Below are 26,841 nucleotides of genomic sequence, written 5' to 3' on the forward strand. Positions count from 1 at the left end.
TCCAGAGGACAGATAGAATGGAAACCATAGAAGAAAACAGCAGTCATATCTACCATTAAACATCAAGCAGCACGAAACTCCCTACATGGGACATGTTCAGACAAGTTGCAGGGAGTACATTCATCATAAAATGACTGTAATTCATTAATTAACCAATATCAAGTAGGTGTGAACATCCTGATATTTAAACTGCTGTCTTTATTAAAGTTTACTTAAAAGTGAATTTTTTTTTTTTTTTTTTAATTGGAGTACTGTTGATTGGTATTTGCTGTGCAGGGGAAGACCCAGCCAGCAAACCCATGTTGACTTATTATGGTAGGTGTGTCCCACCCCACAATACCAACTGCACCACAACTATGAAGTTAGAGGAATGCAGGGAAAATAGTATCATCATTTAGATCGGCAGTGGGAGAAGAAGACAGACAAGACCTGTCACAGCTAAAGGGGCCGCATGCTTAATAGGCTATAAGTAACTGCATCGTAGATCAGCATGAGGTTGTGATGCAGCTGGAAGCATCTAGCGCTGTTATTGTGGTAATATCCTCTGCCTTCAGATTCTTGACAAACTCTGTCATGAAGCTGAGAGGATCATCAAATTTCATTGAGAAATCCACTATGAATCTCAGGACCTGCCCAACAGCTGTTTCATTGTACATCAGTATGCATCCATCTCTCCTCAGGCCAGCCAGGGTAGAATAGTTTGTCAGTATACGAGCCAATGTGAGGAGAGGAATACACTGAACTTGGGTGTGTTCTCTGATAAAGAAAATCGTGAGTGAACTTAGTGTGGACAGACCAGTCTGCATAAAGAGAGAAGACTCTTTCCACAAAGTTTGGCAGTGGTTTCTGTGTCCATTTTCAAGTTATTAAGGGTAGTAGAAGTTTAGCAATTCCTATACTAAGCCTTCAGAATTAGAAGCTATCCTTGCTTTGTAAGTCAGTACCAAGTATTCTTACATCTAGTAATTCCCTCTTGCATGCTTCCTCAGTAAGTTAACTCATTCCTGATATACTGATGTGCATCAGTCATCATACAAACATCATGGTAGCACTAAACTGGCAAAGTTCAAAAAATTTCTTCCACATGTTAGTGATGGCTAATAGCCTGAAAGTAGCATAATGAGTCACATCATGACAGGAGCTTCTCATTGTCATTGTCATTTGTTCCAAAGTGTAACTGTTGGCTTCACAGTCTACTTTCTGCTTCCATTTGGAAGGGACTGCAGTTTGTAGATACCAGTGCACAAAAGCACATACTGAACTCTATTGTTTGTCCTGTAGGTGGGTGGGTTATGTAGAAAGGAGATTATTTGATGAAATAAATTGCGAATATTATCAGAAATAATGCACTGGGGGACATTTTGTCTCAAATGAAAAAAAAAGTTACGGAAAGGGATAGCAGCACACAAAAGAATGGTCTAATTTCATTGCTTGGAGCTCCATGCACACGAAAAGAGTGGGTGCCCTGGAACGAAAATGGGAACGAGTGTGGGGGTACTCTTCTTTTTCTTATTTTTTTTTTGGGGGGGGTTTAAGGGCGCTCAATTACTGAGGTCATTTGCACCCAGTCACAATTGTTAGAGCACATAGAATCTAGTAAAACTCAAGGGGCGGGGGGGGGGAAACCAGAAAGTCCTTACAAAGATGCAGATAAAATAAGTAAAAGAGTTAGATGTCTTTGGACAAGCCAGTCAAATTTAGAAAACGAAGAATATGAGCAGCTGCTTGAGGGTCATCAGCTAAAATATCCTGTAAAGTAGATGGCAGGGACAGGACAACACGAGATTGACTAAAGTGGGGACACGACAATAAAATATGGTGCACTGTTAATGCTTGACCACAAGGGCACTGCGGGGCTGGGTCACCGGAGAGCAGGTAGCGGTGGCTAAACTGGTAATGCCCAATCTGCAACCTGGTCAGAAGGACCTCTTCTCACCGAGATGGTCGGGAGGAGGTTGTCCAAGCAGTTGGGAACGGTTTTACTGCCCGGAGCTTGTTTCCTTGAAGGGATGACCAAGTATCCCACCACAACGACACAAGCCTCTTACAAACAACCCCACTAACGTCAGATGACGGGACACAATGGGCGGCTGGCCGAGGCAGGAGGACTGCAGCCTTGGCTGCAACATCAGCAGCCTCATTCCCAGGCACTCCTACATGTCCGGGAACCCACAGAAAGCTGACAGGAGAGCCATCATCAGCGAAAGATTGGAGGGACTGCTGGATCTGTTGCACCAAGGGATGGACCAGATAGGGAGCTCCAAGGCTCTGAAGAGCACTGAGTGAGTCAGAGCAGAGTACATACAATGAATGGCGGTGGCGGCGGGCATACTGAACGGCCTGATGGAGAGCAAAAAGCTCGGCCGTAAAGCTGGAACATTGGTTGAGGAGCCGGTATTTGAAGGTGACGGCCCCGACGACAGAGGCACAGCCGACACCATCGTCAGTTTTGGAGCCATCGGTGTAAATAAAGGTGTGACTGGCAAGTCGCGCATGAAGTTTGACAAACCGTGAGCAATACACTGCAGCCCGAGTACCCTCCTTCGGGAGCGAGCTGAGGTCGAGATAAATATGAACCGGAGCCTGGAGCCTGGAGCCAAGGTGGTCTCGGGCTCTCACCCTCTCTGAAGGTGGTAGGGAGGGCAAAATCCAATTTTCGAAGCAGGCGACGGAAGCGGACTCCAGGGGGCAGCAGGGCAGACACATACAACCCGTACTGACGGTCGAGAGAATCGGCGAAGAAGGACTGATAAGAGGGGTGGTCGGGCATTGACAACAGCCGGCAGGCATACTGACACAGCAGTACGTCGCACCGCTAGGTCAATGGTAATTCGGCAGCTTCAGCATAAAGACTCTCGACGGAACTAGTGTAGAAGGCTCCGGTCGCAAGACGTAACCCCCGATGGTGGATGGAGTTGAGACGGGGTAAGTGGGATGGCCGAGCAGACGGGTAGACGAAGCTCCCATAATCCAGCTTTGATCGGACTATGGACCGATACAAGTGAAGCAGGACAGTGCGATCCGCTCCCCAAGATGAACCACTAAGAACTCTGAGGACATTAAGGGAACGTGTACAACGGGCCGCCAAATAAGAGACATGCGGAGACCAACACAGTTTCCTGTCCAACGCGAGCCCTAGAAACTTAGTTGTTTCCATGAATGGGAGAACAACGGGACCGAGATGTAAGGATGGCAGAAGGAATGCTTTATATCGCCAAAAGTTGATACAAACCGTCTTCTCTTCAGACAACTGGAAGCCATTTGCCACGCTCTATGAGTATAGGCTGTCTAGACAACGCTGAAGGCAGCGCTCCAGGAGGCATGTTCTCTGGGCACTGCAGTAGATCGCGAAGTCATCGACAAAGAGAGAGCCTGAGACATTAGGTGGAATGCAATCCATAATTGGATTGATCGTGATGGCAAAAAGGGCTACGCTCAAGACGGAGCCCTGAGGCACTCCGTTCTCCTGGAGGAAGACGTCGGACAATACGGAACCCACACGTACCCTAAACTTTCGATCTGTTAAAAAGGAATCAATAAAAAGGGGCAGGCGACCGCGTAGACCCCACCTGTGCATAGTGCGGAGGATACCTCCTCTTCAACAGGTATCATAAGCCTTCTCCAAATCGAAGAACACGTCTACCGCTTGGCGCTTTCGCAAAAAGTTGTTCATGATGAATGTCGACAAGGTCACAACGTGGTCAACAGCGGAGCGGCGGCAATGAAAGCCGCATTGAACATTGGTAAGTAGCCGTCGAGATTCAAGAATCCAGACTAACTGAGCGTTAACCATGCGCTCCATCACCTTACAGACACAGCTTGTAAGAGAAATGGGGCAGTAACTAGAAGGAAGGTGTCTATCCTTCCCGGGTTTGGGTATAGGAACAACGACGGCGTCACGCCATAGCATGGGGACCTGACCTTCGGTCCAGACGCGATTGTAGATACGAAGAAGGGTTTTGCCCGCCGGAGAAAGTTGTGCCAGCATCTGAACGTGAATGGCATCTAGACCCGGAGCAGAGGACCGGGACAGTGCAAGCGCACGTTCGAGTTCCCGCATAGTAATGGGGGCATTATGAGTTTCCAGATTCAGCGAGTGGGAGGAAGGTTGCCGAGCCTCTTCTGCCTCTTTCCTGGGAAGGAAGGCAGGGTGGTAATGGGCGGAGCTTGAAACCTCCGCGATAAACCGGCCGACGGCGTTGGAGACAGCCACAGGATCAACAAGGACCTCATTACCTGAGGTCAGGCCAGGTACCGAGGAGTGGGCCTTAAAGCCAGACAGCCGGCGCAGGCCACCCCAAACGACAGAAGAGGGAGTAAAACTGTTAAAGGAGCTGGTGAAAGAGGCCCAACAAGCTTTTTTCCCGTCTTTGATGACTCTACGGCCTTGCGCTCGGAGTCGTTTGTATCCAATACAATTCGCCAACGTAGGATGGCGGCGAAAGGTGCGTAAAGCACGTCGTCGAGCACAGATAGCGTCTCTACAAGCCTCATTCCACCAGGGGACGGAAACGCAACGTGAAGAAGAGGTAGTACGAGGAATGGAACGTTCGGCAGCATTGATGATAACAGCCATGAGGTATTCGACCTGACTGTCACAACTGAGAAAATCGTGGTCCGGAAAGGTCGCCAGGGAGGAGTAAAGTCCCCAGTCAGCTTTCGGTATGTTCCAGCTCGAAGGACGTGGGGATTGGGTGTGGTGCAGGAGACGAACGACACAGGGGAAATGGCCGCTCGAATAGGTGTCAGAAAGGACGTACCACTCGAACCAACGGGCAAGAGTGGTAGAACAGATCGAAAGGTCCAAGTGGGAGTAGGTATGAGTAGAGTCCGAGAGGAAAGTCGGGGCGCCAGTATTGAGGCAGACATGATTGAGATGGTTGAAGTTATCCGCCAAGAGTGAGCCTCTGACAGGATGCAGGAGAGCCCCAAAGGGGATGATGGGCATTGAAGTCGCCAAGCAATAAAAACGGCGGAGGAAGCTGAACAATCAGGTGCATCATGTCAGCCCGACTAACTGTGGATGACGATGGAGTGTAGACAGTACAAACAGAAAAAGTAAAGGCAGAAAGAGTAATACGGACAGCTATTGCTTGGAGTGGGGTGGTCAATGGGATGGGATGGGATGGTAATAGGCATCGTCCCGAACGAGCAGCATGATCCCACCATGAGCTGGGATACCCTCCACAGGGGTGAGGTCATACCGCTCCGAGGTATAGTGGGTAAACACAATACGGTCAGTTGGGCGCAACTTGGTTTCTTGGAGACCAAAGACGAGCGGACAGTGCAGGCAGAGGAGCAGTTGTAATTCCTCCCAATTAGATTGAATACCTCTTATGTTCCAATGTAACAAGGCCATCGCTAGTCAGAAAAAAGGAGGGAACGAGACGACGGAAGAGCTGGTCACCTCGACGGCCGCGGAGGGCCAGGTTTCGAGGGAACAACGGATCCTGTTCCATCGAGTCGTCGCCAGCTGCGGCTGCTGTCCGGGTTGCGTAGGAGGGGCAGCATCATTTGCCGATGAGAGGCCAGCTGAGCGCCTGGCAGTAGAGCATCCCGGTGAAACTGAGGACGGCCGGGAGCAGCGACTCACAGATGGAGCGTCAGACGAAACGCGCTGGGGTGGAGAGGGGGATAGAGACTTCTTCTTGGAGGCCTTCTTGGAAGTCCAAGGAGGCACAGGGATGGTGGGCTGGACCCAAAGAAGGTCCTCACGCACGGGGTCCATTTTGGAACACCGGACCTCAGAAGCCGGGGTCCGGAACGTTTCCGCAATGGATGCCTGAGAAGAGGATCGCTTCTCAGGCGGCGGGGGGGGAGGGAGGGGGAGGAGGAAGGGTGGCACCCTGGGGCAGAGGGGACGGGGGCCACGGGGGAGGAGGATTTGGAAGGGAGGGATTTGGGAGGCAGAGGCGTAGACCCCAGATGGGGGGAGGAGGTGGAGGGGGGACAGGATAGGGGTGAGGATACTGTGGAAGGAGTGGACACGACTGAGGCAAACGGAGTTGTCAACGTCACGGGATGGAGGCAGTCATATTTCTTCCCGGCCTCAGAATAAGAGAGACGATCCAAAGTTTTGAGTTCTTGAACCTTCTTCTCCTTTTGATACGCGGGGCAGTCTAAAGATCTAGGCGAGTGGATGCCAGGACAATTAACGCACCGAGGTGGTGGGATGCATGTATGTTCCTCACGAAGAGGACGTCCACAATCGCCACAAAGGGGCTCAGCCTCACACCGTGATGACATGTGCCCAAAGCGCAAACACCGAAAGCAGCGCATAGGAGGCGGGACGTAAGGTCGCACGTCGCACCGGTAGCACATCACCTTTACCTTCTCCGGGAGAACGTCCCTCTCGAAGGCCAGGATAAAGGCCCCGGTGTCGATGCGACAGTCTTTGGGGCCGCACTGGACCCGCCGGACGAAATGCACGCCTCGGCACTCCAGGTTGGCCCTGAGCTCCTCATCAGATTTCAGCAGGAGGTCCCGATGAAAAATAACACCTGCGTCCTATTCAGTGCCAGATGCGGGACAATGGACACTGGGATGTCCCCTAGTCGGTCGCACGCCTGGAGCACCGCCGACTGTGTGGCGGAGGTGGTCTTGATAGGAACAGACCCTGAACGCATCTTGCTGAGAGCCTCGATTTCCCCGAAGATGTCCTCAATGTGCCGAACAAAGATCATGGGCTTGGAGGTGGCGAACGTCCCCCATCGGTCCGAGAACAGACCGAATAGCGCGGGAAGTACTTCGCCCCAAGCCGGAGTGCCTATGCTTCATCCCAGGGAGTGGCCAAGGGAGAAAGTGCAGGAGAACCAAAATTAGAAACAGTACCTTTCCTTTTGAAAGACTCAGCCGCAGAGCGACCTGATACATGTTGACGTTTCATCTGTGAAACGTCCGCCCCGATACCACCCACTCCGACCAGGGGCTCTCCTCATGGGCGCCACGCAGCGTCAGCAAGGGCCACCTGGCAGGATGACCGTTGCCGGGAGTCCTGATGCCCAAGGAGATGGGCATCTACTCTTTGGCTGACGTGGAGAGGGTGCAGCTCAGGTATCGGCAGTACGATCCCTGTGTTGTCAGGGGGCTACAACCTAGAGGGTACATGACGACCCCACCACAACAGGCTGGCTACCGTGCAGGATTTCTGGTGCCATGGAAAGTCCATCATGATCGTAGGTGCAGATGGGGACGCATTATGGGCGTAACTTGTACAACCCATCAGGCGTTTAGGCCCAATTTGAGGAATAGTGGGTATGGTTACAACGCCGGTACAATGCTGAGTGCCAAGGTCTTAGTGCACGGAGGACCAGGGTACACCACGTAAGGCGTCCTTCCCCAAAAGGATCGTACTTCTGTAGAATTTTGAAAAATGAAGGTCAGACCCCATGGGGGACCATCACATGGAAGGCCGAAATGGTTGAAACTCCTTTTAGTCGCCTCTTACGACAGGCAGGAATACCTCGGGCCTATTCTTACCCCGGACCCGCAGGGGGGAGTGGGTACTCGTAAACTGCTAATGAAACTTACCATTAGGGCTTCTCTTTCTTCTTGTCATCCCCTGTGAACACCAGTCTCCTCCATAACTGGTATTGTGGGTCCTGATTGTCAGGAAGAAAGATCAATTTAAAGTTACTGTCAAAATTGAGGCACAAATATAAGACAACTATAATACACGTGAAAGAGGGACAAAGGGTTTTTAATCATGGAATGAAAATGGCGCAAATTAAACAATAGAAAACCCAGGTTGGAATATTAACAATATTATGAAAGTAATAGATTTATACTCACCATAAAGATGACATGTTGAGCTGCAGACAGGCATGAGCAAAAGACTATTGTGTCAGGTTGCATGAACTTACGAACATGTATGCGTGTGCATGTGGGGGGACTTACATCCATTTCAAGAGTCACCAGGTGCATTTTCTTTGGGATTTTCCATGCATTAGTGATACTGAGCCATAGATGCCGCCATAAAGAAGGAGTATTTCTTGTGGGACTAGTCAAAAGTCTAGTTCCTTAAAAGGGCACAGCATCCTTTTCAGTAGCACATAAATAAGCCACTATAAGTAACTGATGTGGCCTTGTGACAACTTAAATGGTCTTTCTGTGCTGGTACAGCAAACATCTCAAAGCAAGAGGAAACTACAGCCATTATCTATCAAGGACATGCAGCTCTACTGTTTGGTTAAATGATGGTATCCTCTTTAGGAAGAGACTCCAGAGCTAAAAATGATCCCCCCATTTGAATTTCCATGTAAGGACCACTCAGGAGTTTGTTGCCATATCAGGAGAAACAAAACTGGAATCATACAAGTCTGAGCTGGTAAATTGTATCATTTAATCTTTCAGGGACCCTAGAAAATGTATAAAGGGAAATGTACAGGTTGAAGTAAGATGTCATGGGAATTAGAGTAGTTTGATGGTAGGAGGAACAAAATTTCTGGTTAAGTCAATATAGGGCTGTAGAAAGGAACTAAATAGTAGTAATGCAGGAATAGGGGTAATAATGAATAAGAAAATAACAATGCAAGTAAGCTACTAAGAACAACACTGTAACATTATTGCAGCCAAGATATGTGAAGCCAAAACCCACAGCTGTGGTACAAGTTTACAATACAGCTGGCTCTGCATATGGAGAAATTGAATGTGGTGAGACAAAATACAATATTTGGATAGTTAAGGAACACAGAAATTTAATTGTGACAGCGGTTGGAAATTCAATAGTAGGAAAAGAAAGAGGACATATAGTAGAGGAATGTGGACTGGGAAAAGGAATGAAAGAGGAAGCTGCCTGGTACAATTTTGCACAGAACAATTTAATCATCAGTAACACTTGGTTTAAGAATCATGAAAGAAGGTTACACACACAGAAGATTTGCAGCCACCACAAGGTTTCATTTTGATTATACGATTTTGGGAGAAGAGAATTAGAAATCTGTGTCCAAATTCAAAGATATATCAAGGTGCAATGCAGAATGATCATGATGTATGGTTATATATTGTAGATTAAAATTTAAGCAATGTCAAAAAGGTAGGAGGACAAATTACCTGAATAAGCTGAAAGAGCCAGAGGTTGCTGCAAGTAATGGAGGGAGCATTATGCAGTGACTGACAATACCAGGAGAAAAGGAACACAATAAGACAAGTGTGGGCTAATAGCAGCCCACCAGTGGTTTTTGTGAGGCCTCCCAATACAGTCAGAATTTTTTGTAACAATTTATAACTTTCTTGAAATGCAAATTAAACTATTGCATGCTATCATTTAAGAACTGTGACCCTCTGCTAACCTCTGCCTACACAAGAATGGCCCCAAAGCCAATGATTTTGCCCATTACCGCAGTAACAGAGCAATAGGTAGCTTTGAGATCTGGAATTATGAAGGCAGAAGAGGACCCATTATGTGAAAAGAAAAGGATCAGTAGAAGTCATTTGACAACACAGATCAGATTTCAGTTGTTGAAAAAATATAAAAATGCAGCAAATGAAGCATGCAAAAGTGAATAAAAAGTCAATGAGTGACAGGCAGTAACAAATTGCTAAGCAAGAAAGGCTACAGTCCAAATTTAAGGATTCAGAAGCACATGTCACTAGGGGAAACTCAAGAGGCCTTTGGAGGTAGCAGAAGCAAAAGTATGAATATCAAGAACCGAGATAGACAGCAATTTTTAAATAATGAAGAAAAAGCTGAGAGTATATAGATGGGCTGTACATAGGACGTCAACCTGAGGGCAATGTTATAGAAATGGAAGAGGATGTGGACAAAGATGAGATGGGAGATATGATACATCAAGAACCTGAAGGATCTGAGTCAAAACAAGGTTCATGGAGTGAACAACATCTTGTCGTAACTACTAACAGCCTCGGGAGAGCAGCAGTAATGAAACAGAACTATTCCATCTGGTGTGAATATGTATGAGACAGATGATAGTTGATTTACAGGTGGGATAAGGGACCAAACTACAAGGTCACTTATTTGTTCCTAATAAAACAATGCCACAAGGGTGAGAATAAAATGGACGAAACATATAACACAAAACGGAAAGAAAGGAAAAGCCACAAGATTAAAGGGAAGGCAACTAATACTAAAAGGAACAAAAGAGAACAAGAAAAGAGAGAGAAGCTAGAAACAGAAGGGAGTAAAACATGAAAGCAGATTACAGTGGCTTGCCAACCACGAGAATAAAAAGGGAAAGTCAGACACACCACAATACATTAAAACCTCCACCCTAAAACCATTAGGTTGGAGGACACTGAGGGATGAAGGACATGTGCTAAAACCTACATAGAAGTATAAAACCCACTCTCATGGACAAAACTTAAAACTAAAGCTAATGTGGAGGCATTGTCACCCAACACTGAAGACAGCGTGCTGGGAAAGTTAGAAGTCTACCGCAGAGCGGCTAAAAGTGGGCAGTCAATCAAGAGGGACGACTGTCATTTGGGAGCCACATTGACACTGAGGTGGGTCCTCACATCAGAGTAGGTAACCATGTGTTAGCCACGTCTGGCCAATGAGGAGCCAGCAGAGGACAACTGCCTCCCTGTGAGAGGCCTGCATGGATAACTTCCACACATTCATTGTCTCCTTAATGACACACAGTTTTGTTGTGTGTGCTGTTATGCTATTCCATCACACAAAGCCGGAAAACCCATGCAGTGTAAGACAGAACGCAGGTCAGCTTCAGAGATGCTGATCTCCAGAAGTGATTTCTGCGTCACCTGTTTGGCCAGCTTGTCGGAAATTTCGTTGCCAGGGATTCCGACGTGTCCTGGGGTCCACACAAACACCACAGAATGGTGGGACTGTTCCAGGGAATAGATGGACTCCTGAATGGACACTACCAGAGGATTGAGAGTGTAGCTAGCACTGGTCAATAGCTTGCTGGCTGCTCAGTGAGTCAGAACGCAGGAGAAATGACTCGCCAGGGCACGAGTGGATGTAGTCAAGAGCACGATATATGGTCGCCAGCACTGCAGTGAAAACACTGCAGCCAACTGGCAAGGTGTGCTGCTCAACATGTCCTCCATGAACTTATGTGAAGCCTACGTGACCATCAGCCATTGAGCTGTTGGTGTAAACCACTTCAGAGCCCCCTAATTCGTCAAGAATCGAGAGGAAGTGGCAGCGGAGAGCGGCGGGTTTAATGGAGTCCTTAGGGTCAAGTCATACACCATGGAGGTATACGTTGGTTGGTTGGTTGGTTGTTTGAGGTTTAAGGGACCAAACAGCAAGGTCATCAGTCCCTTGCTTAGATAGGCTCCATTCCGCTAATGGAACATCTCAGTATAGTCAGAAAAATAAAACGGAAAAAGGTAAAAAACGTAAAAGGGCAGTCATGTTGTCATTGGTAAAAAACAAAAAGAGGGAAGTCAACAAGAGAACGAACATTATGCTGAAGCAGCATAGGAAAGACCACCTGTGACGAAAAGGTACAACTGCTAGAATGTAGAAAGTACGTATGGGAATAAAAAGACTAACCAAGCCGGAAAAAAAGGGTAAAAATAGAGTAAGAGGGGAAGAAAACAGGATGTCTGTCAGGGAGGGGAATCGGGAATCTCCAAACACTGCTTACAGTGGGAGACACCCAAACAGTCACCGCCCTGCCCCAACACCAGAGAGATTAAAAACCTTAAAACTGAGAATAAAAACCACTCTCCCGGAGGAAACAGAACCAGAGAGACCATCCAGGAATCGTCAGCCAACATCAAAGGTAAAGTGCGGGGGAGTCTGTACTTAGCACGCAGAGCCAAAAGAAGGGGGCATTCAACCAAAATGTGGGCTACTGACTGGAAGGCTCCACAACCACATAGTGGGGGTGGCTCATCACGCAAAAGAAAACCATGGGTCAGCCTGGTATGGCCAATGCGGAGACGACACAGTGTGGTCGAGTCCTTTCGAGAGAGGCGAGAGGAAGAACGCCACGGCCCTGGTGCCACCTTAATTGCCCGAAGTTTATTAGACAGGGGAGTAGCCTCCCAAGAATTGGCCCATGACTGTGCGAAGCGGGATTTGATGTGAAGCCGTAAATCCGCTGCAGGAGGGGCTACAGAAAACGGAGGGTAAGTAACTGCTCCCCAGCCAAACGATCAGCGAGCTCATTTCCCGGGATACCCACATGTCCAGGGTCCCAAAGGAAGTCAATGGAACAAGCATCACGGTAAATATCAGCGAGATGGTCATGGATGGCAGAAACCAAGGGATGGCGCGAAAAACACTGGTCAATAGCAAGAAGGCCACTCATCGAGTCCGTGCATAACAAAACGCGGTTGTATTGGGACTGTTTAATAAAGGTAAGGGCCTGCGAAATTGCCATCAATTCCGCAGTAAACACCCCACATGTAGGTGGCAGCAGATGACTTTCCGTTCCAACAGAGGACGTGAAGGTATACCCAACACGATCAGCAGATTTAGAGACATCAGTGTAAAAAATAACAGCATCCCGAAACTCCCACAAAATTTGGCGGAAAAAGGAACGGAACACCACTGGGGGTTGGAATCTTTCGGACCGCGGCGGAGATCCATCCGAAGTCGAGGCCGAGGAACTAATGAAGGAGGGGTGGAGGGGAGGGAGAGAGGAAGACAGGGCAAAGAAGGAAGCTGAAAATCACGGTAAAGAGACGCAAGGCGCAGCCCAACCGGTAAACCCGCCCAAGGGCGGGAGTCGGGTGGGCGACGTCCATGGTCTGGGAACAGGATAGAATAGGATGAGTGGGAGAGGAACGGATAGTGAGTGCATAAGACACCAGAAGCTGGGACCGCCGAACAGAAAGGGGGGGGGGATCCCAGCTTCAACCAGAAGACTATCAACAGGGCTAGTAGGGAAGGCACCGGTGGCCATACGGATACCACGATGGTGGACTGGATCCAGCACGTGCAGTGTGGAAGGAGCAGCTGAACCATAAACTTGACAACCATAGTCCAAACGAGACAGAACTAGAGCACGATAAAGACGGAGGAGGAGGGAACGGTCCGCACCCCAAGACGAGTGGGCAAGTAAGCGAAGGACATTGAGTTTACGGAAGCATCCTACCTTCAGGAGTCTGATATGGGGCAGCCAAGTGAGCTTGATGTCGAAAAGAAGACCCAGGAAACGAAACTGTGGTACCACAGGCAACCGTTGGGCAGCGAGATAGAACTCTGGATCAGGGTGGATCGTTGTTTTTTTTGTGTGTGTGGGGGGGGGGGGGTTTAAGGGCGCTCAACTGCTGAGGTCATTAGCGCCCAGTCACTGTTGTTAGAGCACATGGAATCTGGTAAAACTCAAGGGGAGGGGGGGGGGACACCAGAAGGACCTGACAAAGATGCAGATAAAATAAGTAAAAAGGTTAAATGTCTTTGGACAAGCCAGTTAAAGTTATAAAACACAGAATACGAGCAGCTGCTCGAGCGACATCAGCTAAAAGATCTGGTAAGGTAGATTACAGGGACAGGACAACACGAAATTGACTAAAACGGGGACACGACAATAAAACATGGCGCACTGTTAATGCCTGACCACAAGGGCACTGCGGGGCTGGGTCACCGGAGAGCAGGTAGTGGTGGCTAAACCGGCAATGCCCAATCAGCAACCTGGTCAGGAGGACCTCCTCGCGCCGAGATGGTCGGGAGGATGTAGTCCAAGCAGTTGGGAGCGGTTTTACGGCCCGGAGCTTGTTTCCTTGGAGGGATGACCAAGCATCCCACCACAACGACACAAGCCTCTTACATACATCCCCACGAACGTCAGATGACGGGACACAATGGGAGGCTGGCCGAGGCAGGAGGACTGCAGCCTTGGCTGCAGCATCCGCAGCCTCATTCCCAGGCACTCCTACATGTTCGGGAACCCACAGAAAGCTGACAGAACCACCATTATCTGCGAAAGAATGGAGGGACTGCTGTATCCGTTGAATCAAGGGATGGACCGGATAGGGAGCTCCAAGGCTCTGAAGAGCACTGAGTGAGTCAGAGCAGAGTACATGCGATGAATGGCGGTGGCGGCGGGCATACTGAACGGCCTGATGGAGAGCAAAAAGCTCGGCCGTAAAGCTGGAACATTGGTCGAGGAGCCGGTATTTAAAGGTGGCGGCCCCGACGACAAAAGCACAGCCGACACCATCGTCAGTTTTGGAGCCATCGGTGTAAATAAAGGTGTGACCGGCAAGTCGAGCACGAAGTTCGACAAACCGTGGGCAATACACTGCAGCCAGAGTACCCTCCTTCGGGAGTGAGCTGAGGTCGAGATAAATATGAACCGGAACCTGGAGCCAAGGTCGTGTCGGGCTCTCACCCTCTCTGAGGGTGGTAGGGAGGGCAAAATCCGATTGTCGAAGCAGGCGACGGAAGCAGACTCCTGGGGGCAGCAGGGCAGACACATACAACCCGTACTGACGGTCGAGAGAATCGGCGACGAAGGACTGGTAAGAGGGGTGGTCGGGAATAGACAACAGCCGGCAGGCATACCGACACAGCAGTACGTCGCGCCGGTAGGTCAATGGTAATTCGGCAGCTTCAGCATAAAGACTCTCGACTGGACTAGTGTACAAGGCTCATGTCGCAAGACGTATCCCCCGATGGTGGATGGAGTTGAGCCGGCGTAAGAGGGATGGCCGAGTGGACGAGTAGACGAAGCTCCCATAATCCAGCTTCGATCGGACTATGGACCGATACAAGCGAAGCAGAACAGTGCGATCCGCTCCCCAAGATAAACCACTAAGAACTCTGAGGACATTAAGGGAACGTGTACAACGGGCCGCCAAATAAGAGACATGTGGGGACCAACACAGTTTCCTGTCCAACGTGAGCCCTAGAAACTTAGTTGTGTCCACGAATGGGAGAACAACGGGACCGAGATGTAAGGATGGCGGAAGGAACGCTTTATATCGCCAAAATTTGATACAAACCGTCTTCTCTTCAGAGAACCGGAAGCCATTTGCCACGCTCCATGAGTAGAGGCTGTCTAGACAACGCTGAAGGCAGCGCTCCAGGAGGCATGTTCTCTGGGCACTGCAGTAGATCGCGAAGTCATCGACAAAGAGAGAGCCGGAGACATGAGGTGGAATGCAATCCATAATTGGATTGATCGTGATGGCAAAAAGGGCTACGCTCAAGACGGAGTCCTGAGGCACTCCGTTCTCCTGGAGGAAGACGTCGGACAATACGGAACCCACATGTACCCTAAACTTTCGATCCGTTAAAAAGGAATCAATAAAAAGGGGCAGGCGACCACATAGGCCCCACCTGTGCATAGTGCGGCGGATACCTCCTCTCCAACAGGTATCATAAGCCTTCTCCAAGTCGAAGAACACGGCTACCGTTTGGCGCCTTCGCAAAAAGTTGTTCATGATGAATGTCGACAAGGTCACAAGGTGGTCAATAGCGGAGCAGCGGCGACGAAAGCCGCATTGGACATTAGTAAGTAGCCGTCGAGATTCGAGAATCCAGACTAACCGAGCATTAACCATGCGCTCCATCAGGGTGGATCGTAGTTCGGCGACAGAAGTGGATCACTCGCGATTTTAAAGGAGAGAATTGAAACCCGTGTGAGAGGGTCCATGCAGATGCACGCCGTATAGCCACCTGGAGCTGCCGCTCTGCAGATGCCATCGAGGAGGAACTAACCCAAATGCAGAAATCATCCACATACAGGGCAGGGGCGACCAAGGGACCGACAGAGGCCACAAGTCCATCGACAGCAATGAGGAAAAGGACACTCAGGACAGAACCCTGTGGGATGCCCGTCTCCTGGGTCCGTGGAGAACTAAAAGCAGTACCAACTCGAACTCTGAATGACCGATGGATCAGGAACTGGCGGATAAAAATCGGGAGTGGGCCCCGAAGACCCCACTGATGAAGGGTAAGTAAGATGTGATGGAGCCAGACCGTGTCATAGGCCTTGCGAAGGTCAAAAAACACTGCAACCAAATGGCGGCGCTGGGAAAAAGCCTGCCTAACTGCGGATTCCTAGCGAAGTAAATGATCGATTGAAGACCGTCCCTCTCGAAAGCCACACTGGTAAGGCGACAATAGATCCCGCGATTCGAGGACCCAATTGAGCCGACGGGCTACCATCCGTTCAAGTAACTTACAAACAACATTGGTCAAACTAATTGGCCGATAGCTGTCAACAGATAGGGCGTTCTTACCAGGCTTAAGGACAGGAACCACAATGCTATCCCTCCACTGAGAAGTGAAGTCACACTGGAGCCAGATACGGTTAAGCACCCGAAGATGATGTTGCCGTTGTGGAGCACTGAGATGTTGAAGCAGTTGGTTATGAATGGAATCCGGGCCAGGGGCCGTATCATGAGAAGAAGATAGAGCAGAAAGAAATTCCCATTCAGTGAAAGGTTCGTTGTAAGATTCTGACTCACAAGGGGTGAAACATAAGGTGGAAGCTTCAGGCAGCTGTTTTTGATGAAGGAAAGCAGCTGGATAGGAGGCTGACGCTGACGCCACTGCAAAATGGGTTGCAAGATGTTCTGCGAGAACTAATGGGTCCGTACAAATGCCATCTGGGAGGTGAAGGCCTGGGAGGGTGGACCGCCGATGGCAACCTTGGAGAGAACGAAGTGTAGCCCATACCCGTGACAGAGGGACAGTGGAACCAAGGGAAGAAACGAATCGTTCCCAACATATCCGCTTGCTCTGTTTGATTAAATAACGGGCTCCAGCGCGAAGGCGTTTAAAGGCAGTAAGGCAGGCGGCTGATGGGTGCCTCTTCAAGTGTTGCAAAGCTCGATGGCGATCACGAATGGCAATGGCAATGGCCGTACTCCACCGCGGGACTTGCCGGCGACGAAGTGGTCCAGATGAGCGCTGGACAGCAAGGTTAGCAGCGCGAACAATCGCGTCAGACACGTCACGTAGGACGTCATCAATACAACCCGACAAAGAGGGAAAAAACTCGACCTGTGCAGTGTATAGAGGCCAATCGGCACGGTGGAAAGACCAACGAGGTAACCTGTCCATCGGGGAGCGGGAAGGGAGCGTGATAATCAACGGGAAATGGTCACTATCACAAAGGTCATCGTGTGGCGACCAGTGTAATGAAGGAAGGAGAGAGGGAGAAGAAAGAAAGAGAAAGATCAATGGCAGAAAAGGTACCATGACCGGCACTGAAATGAGTAGGGGAGCCATCATTAAGAAGGCACAGGTCGTGGTCTGCAATAAATTGGTCTATAACAAGACCTCGTCTAGATGGAAAGGCACTGCCCCACAAAGGATGATGAGCATTAAAATCCCCAAGGAGGAGGAAGGGAGGAGGAAGTTGCTGAAGAAGGGTGGTTATGGCAGCAGGTGTAGGAGTCCTGTCAGGAGGGACATAAAGATTGCAAACTGTGACTGCAGAGTCTAAGTGGACCCTAACAGCAACCGCTTCTAATGTAGTTTGGAGAGGAATCCACGTGCTAGCAATGTCTGTACGGACCAACGTACAAACGCCACCAGAAGCCAGCAAGGGTCCGACCCGATTTCGACAGAAAACACGGAACCCACGGAGGGTAGGTGAGTGAGCATCAGAAAAATGAGATTCCTGGAGAACCACACAAGCTGCAGAGTAGGACGAAAGAAGGGATTGCAATTCCAGAAGGTGACGATAGTATCAATTACAATTCCATTGGAGAACCACAGAACGATGGTTTAAATGAGGGCTGAACACGCTAAATCCAGTCATACCGCCGGGTCCCTACCCGTCACCGACAAGGAGAGGGCGACATCCATGAACAACAGGTCAGAATCCGGTTGTGAAGTCGGGGAAGGGACCTCTGGTGACACCTGAGGCTCTTTGTCCCGGGACTTACGTTTCTTCTTCTTTTCAGGCTGAGATCGAGGAGGGCTGTGTTGCATAAAGGAGCTAGCTGCAGCAAGATCAGGAACAGAAAGAGACCGGGCGACCTGGGGGCCGACAGACCGCGGCTCTCGCGGTCGCCGCGCGGCAGCAGACCATTGACCTGGAAGGTGCCGGGAAGGGGCATCCCGGGAGAGGCGCCCTTGACTGGCAGACGCCGAAGGAGTGGGACACTTCTCCGGCTGGGGAGGGGGAGCAGCGCCCATAGGAGAAGGTGTGGGAGCTGCAGGGGAGGGGGGGGGAGGAGAGGGGTCCGGGATGGGGATAAGGAAGGGGGAGGAAGGGGTGAAGATGTAACCAAGGCGTAACTAGATGTCATGGACACAGGGTGCAGTCGTGCATATTTCTTACGGGCCTCTGTGTAGCTTAAACGATCGAGGGACTTATACTCCTGTATCTTTTTTTTATTCTTATATACTGGGCAATCTGGTGAACGTGGAGAATGACTACCATGACAATTTACACATACAGGAGGGGGAACACAGGGACTCCCCTCATGGAGTGGACGTCCACAGTCACCACAGAGAGGGTCCTGGGAACAGCAAGAAGACATGTGGCCAAAACGCAAGCACTTAAAACACCTCATAGGAGGGGGGATGTACGGCTTAACATCACAGCGATAGACCATAATCTTAACTTTCTCAGGAAGGGTATCCCCTTCAAAGGCCAGGATAAAGGCACCAGTATCAACACGATTATCTTTAGGACCCTTCTGAACACTCCAAACAAAGTGAACACCCCGCCGTCCGAAATTGTCCCGAAGTTCCTCATCAGTTTGAAGGATGAGGTCCCTGTGAAAAATCACACCTTGTATCATATTTAGAGACTGGTGAGGGTAATGGACACAGGAATTGTGCCAAGATGGGTACAGGCACGAAGGGCCACAGATTGTGCAGTTATCAGCAACGAACCCAACCGCATCTTGCTCAGGGAGTCCACTTCGCCGAACTTGTCTTCAATGTGTTCCACAAAGAGTAAAGGTTTGACACTGGTGAAAGTATCTCCATCAGTCCTGGTGCAAACTAGATAACAAGGGAAATGTTTTGCCCCTAGACGACGGGCCTGACCCTCATCCCAGGGGGTAGCCATGGAAGGGAAAGCTGAAGGGGCAAGAGAAGCAGCACTTCAGGAATCAGTACCACGCAGAGAGACGGCCGCAGAAGAACGGCCAGAGTTTTGGACCCGTATGCGTTTCATCTGCATAGCGTCCGCCCTGATACCACCCACTCCGATCAGGGGCTCTCCTCACAGGCGCCACCCAGCCACAACAAGGGCCATCTGGCACGGCAGCCATTGCCGGGAGTTCCGATGCTCCAGAATGACGAGCAACCACTCAAAGGCATGCATGAGGAGGTCACAGCTCAGGTATCAGAAGTGTGATCCCTGTGTGTTCAGGGGGCTCAACCAAAAGGGTACATAGCGATCCCGCCACACAGGCTGGCTACCGTGCTGGCTATGCACCCTAGCATCAGACAACGACGTGAATGAAAAGGTGGAATGTACTAGGAGGGCGCACGTCGGAGACACTAGGTAAGGTGCTCTTTCCCAAATGGCTCACACTACGGAGGAGAAATTTTGTAATGGAGGTCAAACCCCAGAGGGGGACCAAGAAAAGCCAAAAGGAGGAGATGATTACGCAACAAAGCCGGAGTGTAAAACCAACAGAACAAGGAGGATAGCGGGGGCCAACATAAGCAAGGACACCAATAGAGTGAGAGGAGAGGGCGAGGGGAAAGGAGCATGGAGGGGAAAGGAGGGGAAGGGAAAGGAAATGCAGCCCGGGAGAGAAAGAAGGCTGCAATGGCTCGGGGCCCCATGCTCGCCACGCACGTATCCACAAAAGAGTTGTGGTCCCCCTGGGGGGGGGGGGGGGGGGGCAGGTATACGTGAATGGACCGCAAGTAGAGGTGGTAAAGGGAAGGACTCCAGTTCAGAGAGAAGGGACCGCACGCAAACCACCAACATTGGACTCGATCTGGGCCACTGATGTGGGAGATGGACCACCACGGTTGGGAAAAGGAGACGGTAATTCCCATCGTCAGGGCAACTATGAATGTGTGCTGTGTAACTGGTGAGCAGTTGCGCACGTCTGATCTGCAGTGGAGGGACACCAGCCTCCACCAGTATGGTTGTCACCGGACTCATTCTAGAAGCTCCTACCTCTAATCAAACCCCACAGTGGCGCACAGGGTCGAGTAATTGCAATGCTAAAGTCGTTTCAGAACCATGAACCACACGCCAATAGTCAATTCGGGATTGGGCAAGGGCTCAGTAGAGCTGCAGCAGCGTACAGCAATCTGCATCTCAAATAGTGTTGCTCAGGCAACAGAGGGAATTGAGGTGCTGCCAGCACTTCTGCTTAAGCTGACAAAGATGAGGGAGCCAAGTCAATCGAGCATTGAAAACCAATCCTAGAAACTGATATGTCACCACAACAGTGAGTGGATCGTCAATAAGGTAAAGTGCGGTTTCCAGGTCAATGATACAACTCCGACAGGAGTGCACGACGCACGACTTTGCGGGTGAAAACTGGAAGCCGTGGGCTGGAGCCCGTGACTGCACCTTATGGATGGTCCCCTGGAGGCGCCGCTCAATAACAATAGTACTGGAGCAGCATTACGAAATGCAAAAGTCGTCTGCATATAGAGAAGGTGAGTCTGAGGGCCCGACAGCTGATGCTAGACCGTTAATGGCCACGTGACTCCAGAACCCAACCCAACTGCCGACATACCGTATGTTCCAGCAGCTTACAAAGAACGTTGGTGAGGCTGATGGGGCAATAGCTATCCACATCAAGCAGGTTTTTACCGAGTTTGAGCACAAGAATGATAGTGCTGTCCCGCCATTGCGACAGAAAGACACCATCGCACCAAATGGGGTTGAAGATGACTGGAAGATGTCACTTGTAGTCAGATGAGAGGTTTTATCATCTGGCTGTGGATCCTATCAGACCCAGGAGCTGTGTCGGGGCAATGTACAAGGGCACCGGGGAGCTCCCACTCCGTAAACTGGGTGTTATAGGATACACTGCTGCGTGTAGTGAAAGGGGGCGTTCCCTTCCAGCTGCCGTTGAGTGTGCAAAAGGCTGGGGGGTAATTCTCTGAGGCAGTGCCCGGCAAAGTGCCCGGCAAAGTGCCCGGCAAAGTGCCCGGCAAAGTGCCCGGCAAAGTGCCCGGCAAAGTGCCCGGCAAAGTGCCCGGCAAAGTGCCCGGCAAAGTGCCCGGCAAAGTGCCCGGCAAAGTGCCCGGCAAAGTGCCCGGCAAAGTGCCCGGCAAAGTGCCCGGCAAAGTGCCCGGCAAAGTGCCCGGCAAAGTGCCCGGCAAAGTGCCCGGCAAAGTGCCCGGCAAAGTGCCCGGCAAAGTGCCCGGCAAAGTGCCCGGCAAAGTGCCCGGCAAAGTGCCCGGCAAAGTGCCCGGCAAAGTGCCCGGCAAAGTGCCCGGCAAAGTGCCCGGCAAAGTGCCCGGCAAAGTGCCCGGCAAAGTGCCCGGCAAAGTGCCCGGCAAAGTGCCCGGCAAAGTGCCCGGCAAAGTGCCCGGCAAAGTGCCCGGCAAAGTGCCCGGCAAAGTGCCCGGCAAAGTGCCCGGCAAAGTGCCCGGCAAAGTGCCCGGCAAAGTGCCCGGCAAAGTGCCCGGCAAAGTGCCCGGCAAAGTGCCCGGCAAAGTGCCCGGCAAAGTGCCCGGCAAAGTGCCCGGCAAAGTGCCCGGCAAAGTGCCCGGCAAAGTGAGACGTTTAAAGGCTGTGTGGTGCTCCAGGGAAGGGTGCCGCTTATGCCGCTGTAGAGCTCGCCAACTCTCTTTAATTGCTTCAGCGATTTCCAGCGACCACCAACGGACTTCCTTACACTTTGGGCAGCCTAAAGAGCGAGTGATTGCGTTTTCTGCCGCAGAAACAATTGTGCTAGCCATCTACTCAACCATCACATCAATGTTACCATGTGGGGGAGATTCAGCAGTGACAGAGGCGAAAGCTCCCCACTTCTCCTCCATCAAAGCCAATTCGGGCAAGCGTCCATGTGCCTGACAGTGGGACAGTGACAGGAAGATGGGGAAGTGGTCACTACCACATAGGTCATCATACGCTCTCCAGTGGATAGATGGGAGAAGTCCTGGGCTCCAGATTGATAAATCAATGTCCGAGTAACTAACATGAGGCACACTGAAATGTGTGGTAGTCCCAGTATTTAAGAGGCAGAGGTCGAATTGCGACAGTAAAGTTTCGACATCTCTGCCTCGGCCAGTAATCTTGGTACCACCTGACAAGTGGTTATTGGCATTAAAATCTCCCAAAAGTAGGAAAGGCTTAGTGAGTTGATCAATCAGTGCAGCTAATGCATTCAAGGGTACTGCACCCTCTGGACGAAGATATATATTGCAGATAGTTATTTCCTGTGTCGTCCTTATTCTGGCAGCCATAGCTTCAAGAGGGGTGTGAAGGGGCACAGTGTCACTACAGAATGAGTTTAGGACATAGACGCAAACTCCACCAGACAGTATTACAGTCGCTAAAGTTCTTAAAATATCCCTTATAGCCACTTAGTACAGGCGTCCACATTGCTGGGAACCAAGTTTTCCTGGAGGGCAATGCAGATAGCAGGTGTAAAGCTGAACGGTCACCATAGCTCAGCCATCCGGTTGAAAGAACTGCCGCAATTCCATTGGAGGATGACATGAGACTGGGAAGCAACATTTAATGAGGCAGTTTACGCCTCATAGTCACCTGCTGCCACCGATTTATGGCCTGCACAGTCTACATCTGTAGTGTGAGGGTATGGCGAGATCTAGGTCCTCAGCAGACGCCGAAATTTTCCATCCCATCCTCAGTCACACAGCTTGTAGGTAGCGATGGTGTGGGTGCCACTGCAATTTCCTTCGCATTAGGAGGCTTCTTGTTGGAATTCTCTCGCTGCTCCTTGGGTTCCTCTGGCCGGGAGGACTTCACTGGCTCAGTCTCTGGGACTGAAGCCATACGACCTGCTGCTTTTGGGCTTTTCAGCCACTGGTGGGTGTCATCTTTCCCACTAGAAGAAAGCTGGGAAGGGAGTGACCCACAGGACCCCATCCTAGCGAAAGAAACTGAAGAAAACTTACACTTCCCTGGCTTAGAATTGGGGGCAGATGTCCCCGATAGGTGGGGGGGGGGGGGGGTGTTGCTCCTAAAGTAGGTGGTGCAGGATCAACAGGGAAGAAAATTCTCCCACCATCGCAAGGGCAGGTGTAGTCTTCCAGCTCTGAGAGGTGACCTGGGTTGTCGGAGCTGATCGTGCCAGAACTGTTGTACTGGTGGCTTAAGACAATGCCATATGTACAGGAAGCAGGTGTTCAAATTTTCTCTTAGCCTCAGTGTAGGTCAGTTTGTCCATGGTCTTGTACTCCCTGACTTTCCTTTCTTTCCTGCTCATCCTGCCCAGCCTTGGTTCATGGGAACAAAAACAGTCTTTTATTCATGGTCATAGCATCCCAGTTGTCAGCATCTTCACACTGTGAAACGATTAGCAGTCTATCAACAATGGCATCATGATTCATGGGTGTTTTGTAATATGGCATAGCGCAACCATCAGGTTCTGCATCTATTTCAATTTTTTTTTTTTTTTTATGTTTCCTGTAACTCTCCATTGAAGGTACCACAAAATGTTCAATAATACTTTTTTATATCAATGCTGAATGGCACAAAGTACTTTTTATTCCAAGTTAAATCTCGTTTTCAGAAAAAGATTAACTGCATTGAAAATTAAATTTATGTAAGTTCTTTAACTAGCACAAAAATACCAAAACTATACAATATTACTTTCATTTTGAATTGTGTTTGAGAATTTCACTTCAAACAGGTTCAGAGAAGTCTTAGAATAATGTGTTTTTTTATTATAGTAACTGTGATTCAAAGAAACAAAGTGTCTACTTATGACAGCTGTGAGTTTGTAGAAGATTAACTCAATGTCCATGTTACACTAAAATGAACTCTCACAAAAAGTAATGTTTCCTGTTTTCCAAATCGAAATGGAACAGCCCATATGTGCCCCAGCCATTGACAGAGCGGGGAAGTCTCATGTGGTACACAGCTTAGTGTGGATGAGTGTGATGCGACAAAGTGTGGTGGGGGGGGGGGGGGGCAGAAAATGGAAGGACAAAGTTGGAGAGAAAGTTTAAGTGAAGAGAATGAAATACAAGAAACAGGGCAGGGGTGGATATGTCTGTGTGCATGGGACAGGAGCAAGTGATGATTGAGGCTTGTGGGACAAAGGTATGATATAAGGCAACTCCCATGAACTTCAATCAGATAATCTGATATTGGAGACAATGGCAATGGTGAAGTCTGAATGCTGGGAACCCATATGCTGTGGATCATGAAGCCAGGTAGTAGCTGAGCATCTCTTTCTTGGCAGCACATTCTGCCCATGGGTAGTAATTGTGCTCTTCACTGCGATTTGAGATGGTCATCATGTGCCAGTTCAGGTAAAATATCATACAGAAGTTACAGTAGAGCTGGAATACATTTTGATTTTAAGGATGGCCCTGCCTCTGATAAGGTGAGATATGACTGAAGCATGGTAAATTCCTCTAAAGGAGCTGTAATATTATCAGTTGTGTTGCTGCATATGGCTAGCCTTGCATTTGGTTCTTCCACAGGCAGATGATTGATGTGGAAAGGGACTGGGAGGAAGTATGGCATAACAATGGACCAGGTTACTTAATATGTCAGGTGGCAAATTTCCACTTTGGGAAAGAGAGAAGATGCCAGAGCCAAGAATAGGAATGCAGTTAAGTTGTCCTGTCTGTGGTAATACTGGGAACATTCCTTAACAAGTGACTGAAGGATTAGAGTCATGAGTGGTGCACGAGATATGTTTGGGAGTAGAGTGCTCATCTATCATGTCCATACCAAGGTCTTCAGGATAGAAAGAGGAATTGCGAGTCACTTCATGTACAATGTCAGTGTGACCATGCTGAGTAAGAGGGGATGGCAGCTATCTAACAGAACATACTGTCAGTACAAGTAATCTGTAGTTCAGCAACACGCAACACCATTCTGGAATTAAAAATTACCCTTGAGCAGTCTAATATGCCACACTACAAATCTTAATGGTGTACAAACTTTTGGTGGTATGAACTTGCAAAACATGCTCTGTAAGAATTCAGCACAGAAGAGCATTATATGATTATAGAGGAAAGAACTGCCAGTTATCACAGAAAAGCTGAGGCAATAATTATAATACAGAGAGGAGGGCCTAGTGCTCAACAGGGAGATTTGGGTGGTCAGGGCACCTCAGCTCATGCAGTCGAGAGTGTTTTCGCAACTGTAATTTTGACACACATTCAAACAGCCCACTCTGAGCACCAGGAACTCACAGGAATTCATCCTTCATGAAAGTTTACAGTTGTCATTCTGACACAGGAAGCTGAACACTGGTTATTAGGTAAGTTGGTGTGTGACATGAGCAGCCAGTCCCATTCTGAGGACACAAACCAGCAAAACGACTGCCCACTGAACTGCAAAAGTTGGCGATGAAAAGCTGTGTGTTGAGATGATAGTAGATATTACGGATCTTCTTCCAGGATATATCACACTTGGCTTCAAAATTCCCATTTCAAAAAATTTTCTTTCACAAATAATTGAGTCCTCTGATGTCTTCCACATGAATCAAAGCTTTTTCTTCTGAACTGAGCCTCTGGGTTATATGTAACTCAAGGCAGTGATTTGGGTCACTGGTGCAGAGAGTTATTTTTGGAAAACTTAAATTTAATTCGAGTGTCAAGAATACAACGAAAAGGAAAATTTGATCTGGAAAGAATCATTGTCCACTTACCAATACGAAGATGAGGGAAATAAGTACTGGTGTCAGTGGTGTTGAGTAAGAGCTTACATTATTAAAACTGAATGAAGCTCCAGGCCCAGTGGAATCCATTGATGACACTATACTGAATTTGGAGCTGAATTAGCCCCTCTTTACTATCATCAATCATAGACCCCAGGAAGAAAAAACAGTGCCCAGAAGTCTATGTCACACCTGTCTAGAAGAAGGGTAGTAGAATTGGTCCACAAAACTTATGTCCAATATTCATGACATAGATTTGTTGTAGAATGTTAAAACATATTCTCAGCTCAAATATAATGAGGTACCCCCAGCAGAATTATCTCCATGCCAATCACACACATTCTGATAACACTCACCTGAACCTTAACTTGCATCTGATTGTTACCAAAGTACAATCATAAGGGGATGATATGCAAAAGATTTGACTGGATTAACTTCTTTTGAAGGGAGGACATGGCTTGTGTCATGAACAGATGTTGAGGTAACTTTGGGTGTGGCACAGGGAAGTTAGTTGGGGCTCTATGTTTTTATATTAATGACCTTGTAGACATTACTAGCAGTGATCTCTCATTTTTTGCAGGTGATACATTTAGCTGTAACATGACAAATGTCACGGGATTACTCCTACTGTTGCGTCAGACTTACTTTGTCTGGTATAGTGCAGCAACTCGACATAGCATCATTCGACAAGTCATTAGAAACCCCTGCAGAAATACTGAGCCATGTTTCTTCTATAGCCATCCATAAATCTAAGGGTTGCCAGTGCAAGATTTTAGGCATGAAATGACCTCTCTATGCCCCATAAATGTTCAATGGGGTTCATGTCTGACAATATTGGTGGAAAAATCCTTCATTAAAATTGACCAAAATGTTTAACATGGCACACTGTCATCCATAAAAATTCTATTGTTGTATTGGAATATAAAGTCCATAAATGACTGCAGATGGTCTCCAAGTAGCCAAACAAAACCATCTCCAATCAATAATCGGTTCAGTTGGACCAGAGAACCCATTCCACTATCACGGAGCCACCATCAGCTTTCACAGTTCCTAGTTGACAACTTGGATCCATGGATTTGTGGAGTCTGCATCACATAATAATACTACCATATGCTATTACCAACTGAATTCTGGACTCATCTGACCAGGCCACAGTTTTCCAATTATCTAGTGTCACTAGCCCAGGAGGGGTGCTGCAGG

General features: G+C 49.1%; 1 protein-coding gene across 1 annotated transcript in view; it reads left to right on the forward strand.

The window, feature by feature from the left end:
- Positions 1–26,245, forward strand: part of LOC126209991 (tetra-peptide repeat homeobox protein 1-like) — a 35,620-nt gene extending 9,375 nt beyond the window's left edge. Inside the window, exons 2-3 of the mRNA XM_049939100.1 lie at positions 20,953–21,551; positions 26,222–26,245. Of these exons, the coding sequence (XP_049795057.1) occupies positions 20,953–21,551; positions 26,222–26,245 (623 nt within the window). The remainder of the gene's footprint in view (positions 1–20,952; positions 21,552–26,221) is intronic.
- The last annotated feature ends 596 nt before the right edge of the window (positions 26,246–26,841 follow it).

Source organism: Schistocerca nitens, chromosome 10 (assembly GCF_023898315.1).
Source record: "Schistocerca nitens isolate TAMUIC-IGC-003100 chromosome 10, iqSchNite1.1, whole genome shotgun sequence".
Classification (NCBI taxonomy): domain Eukaryota; kingdom Metazoa; phylum Arthropoda; class Insecta; order Orthoptera; family Acrididae; genus Schistocerca; species Schistocerca nitens.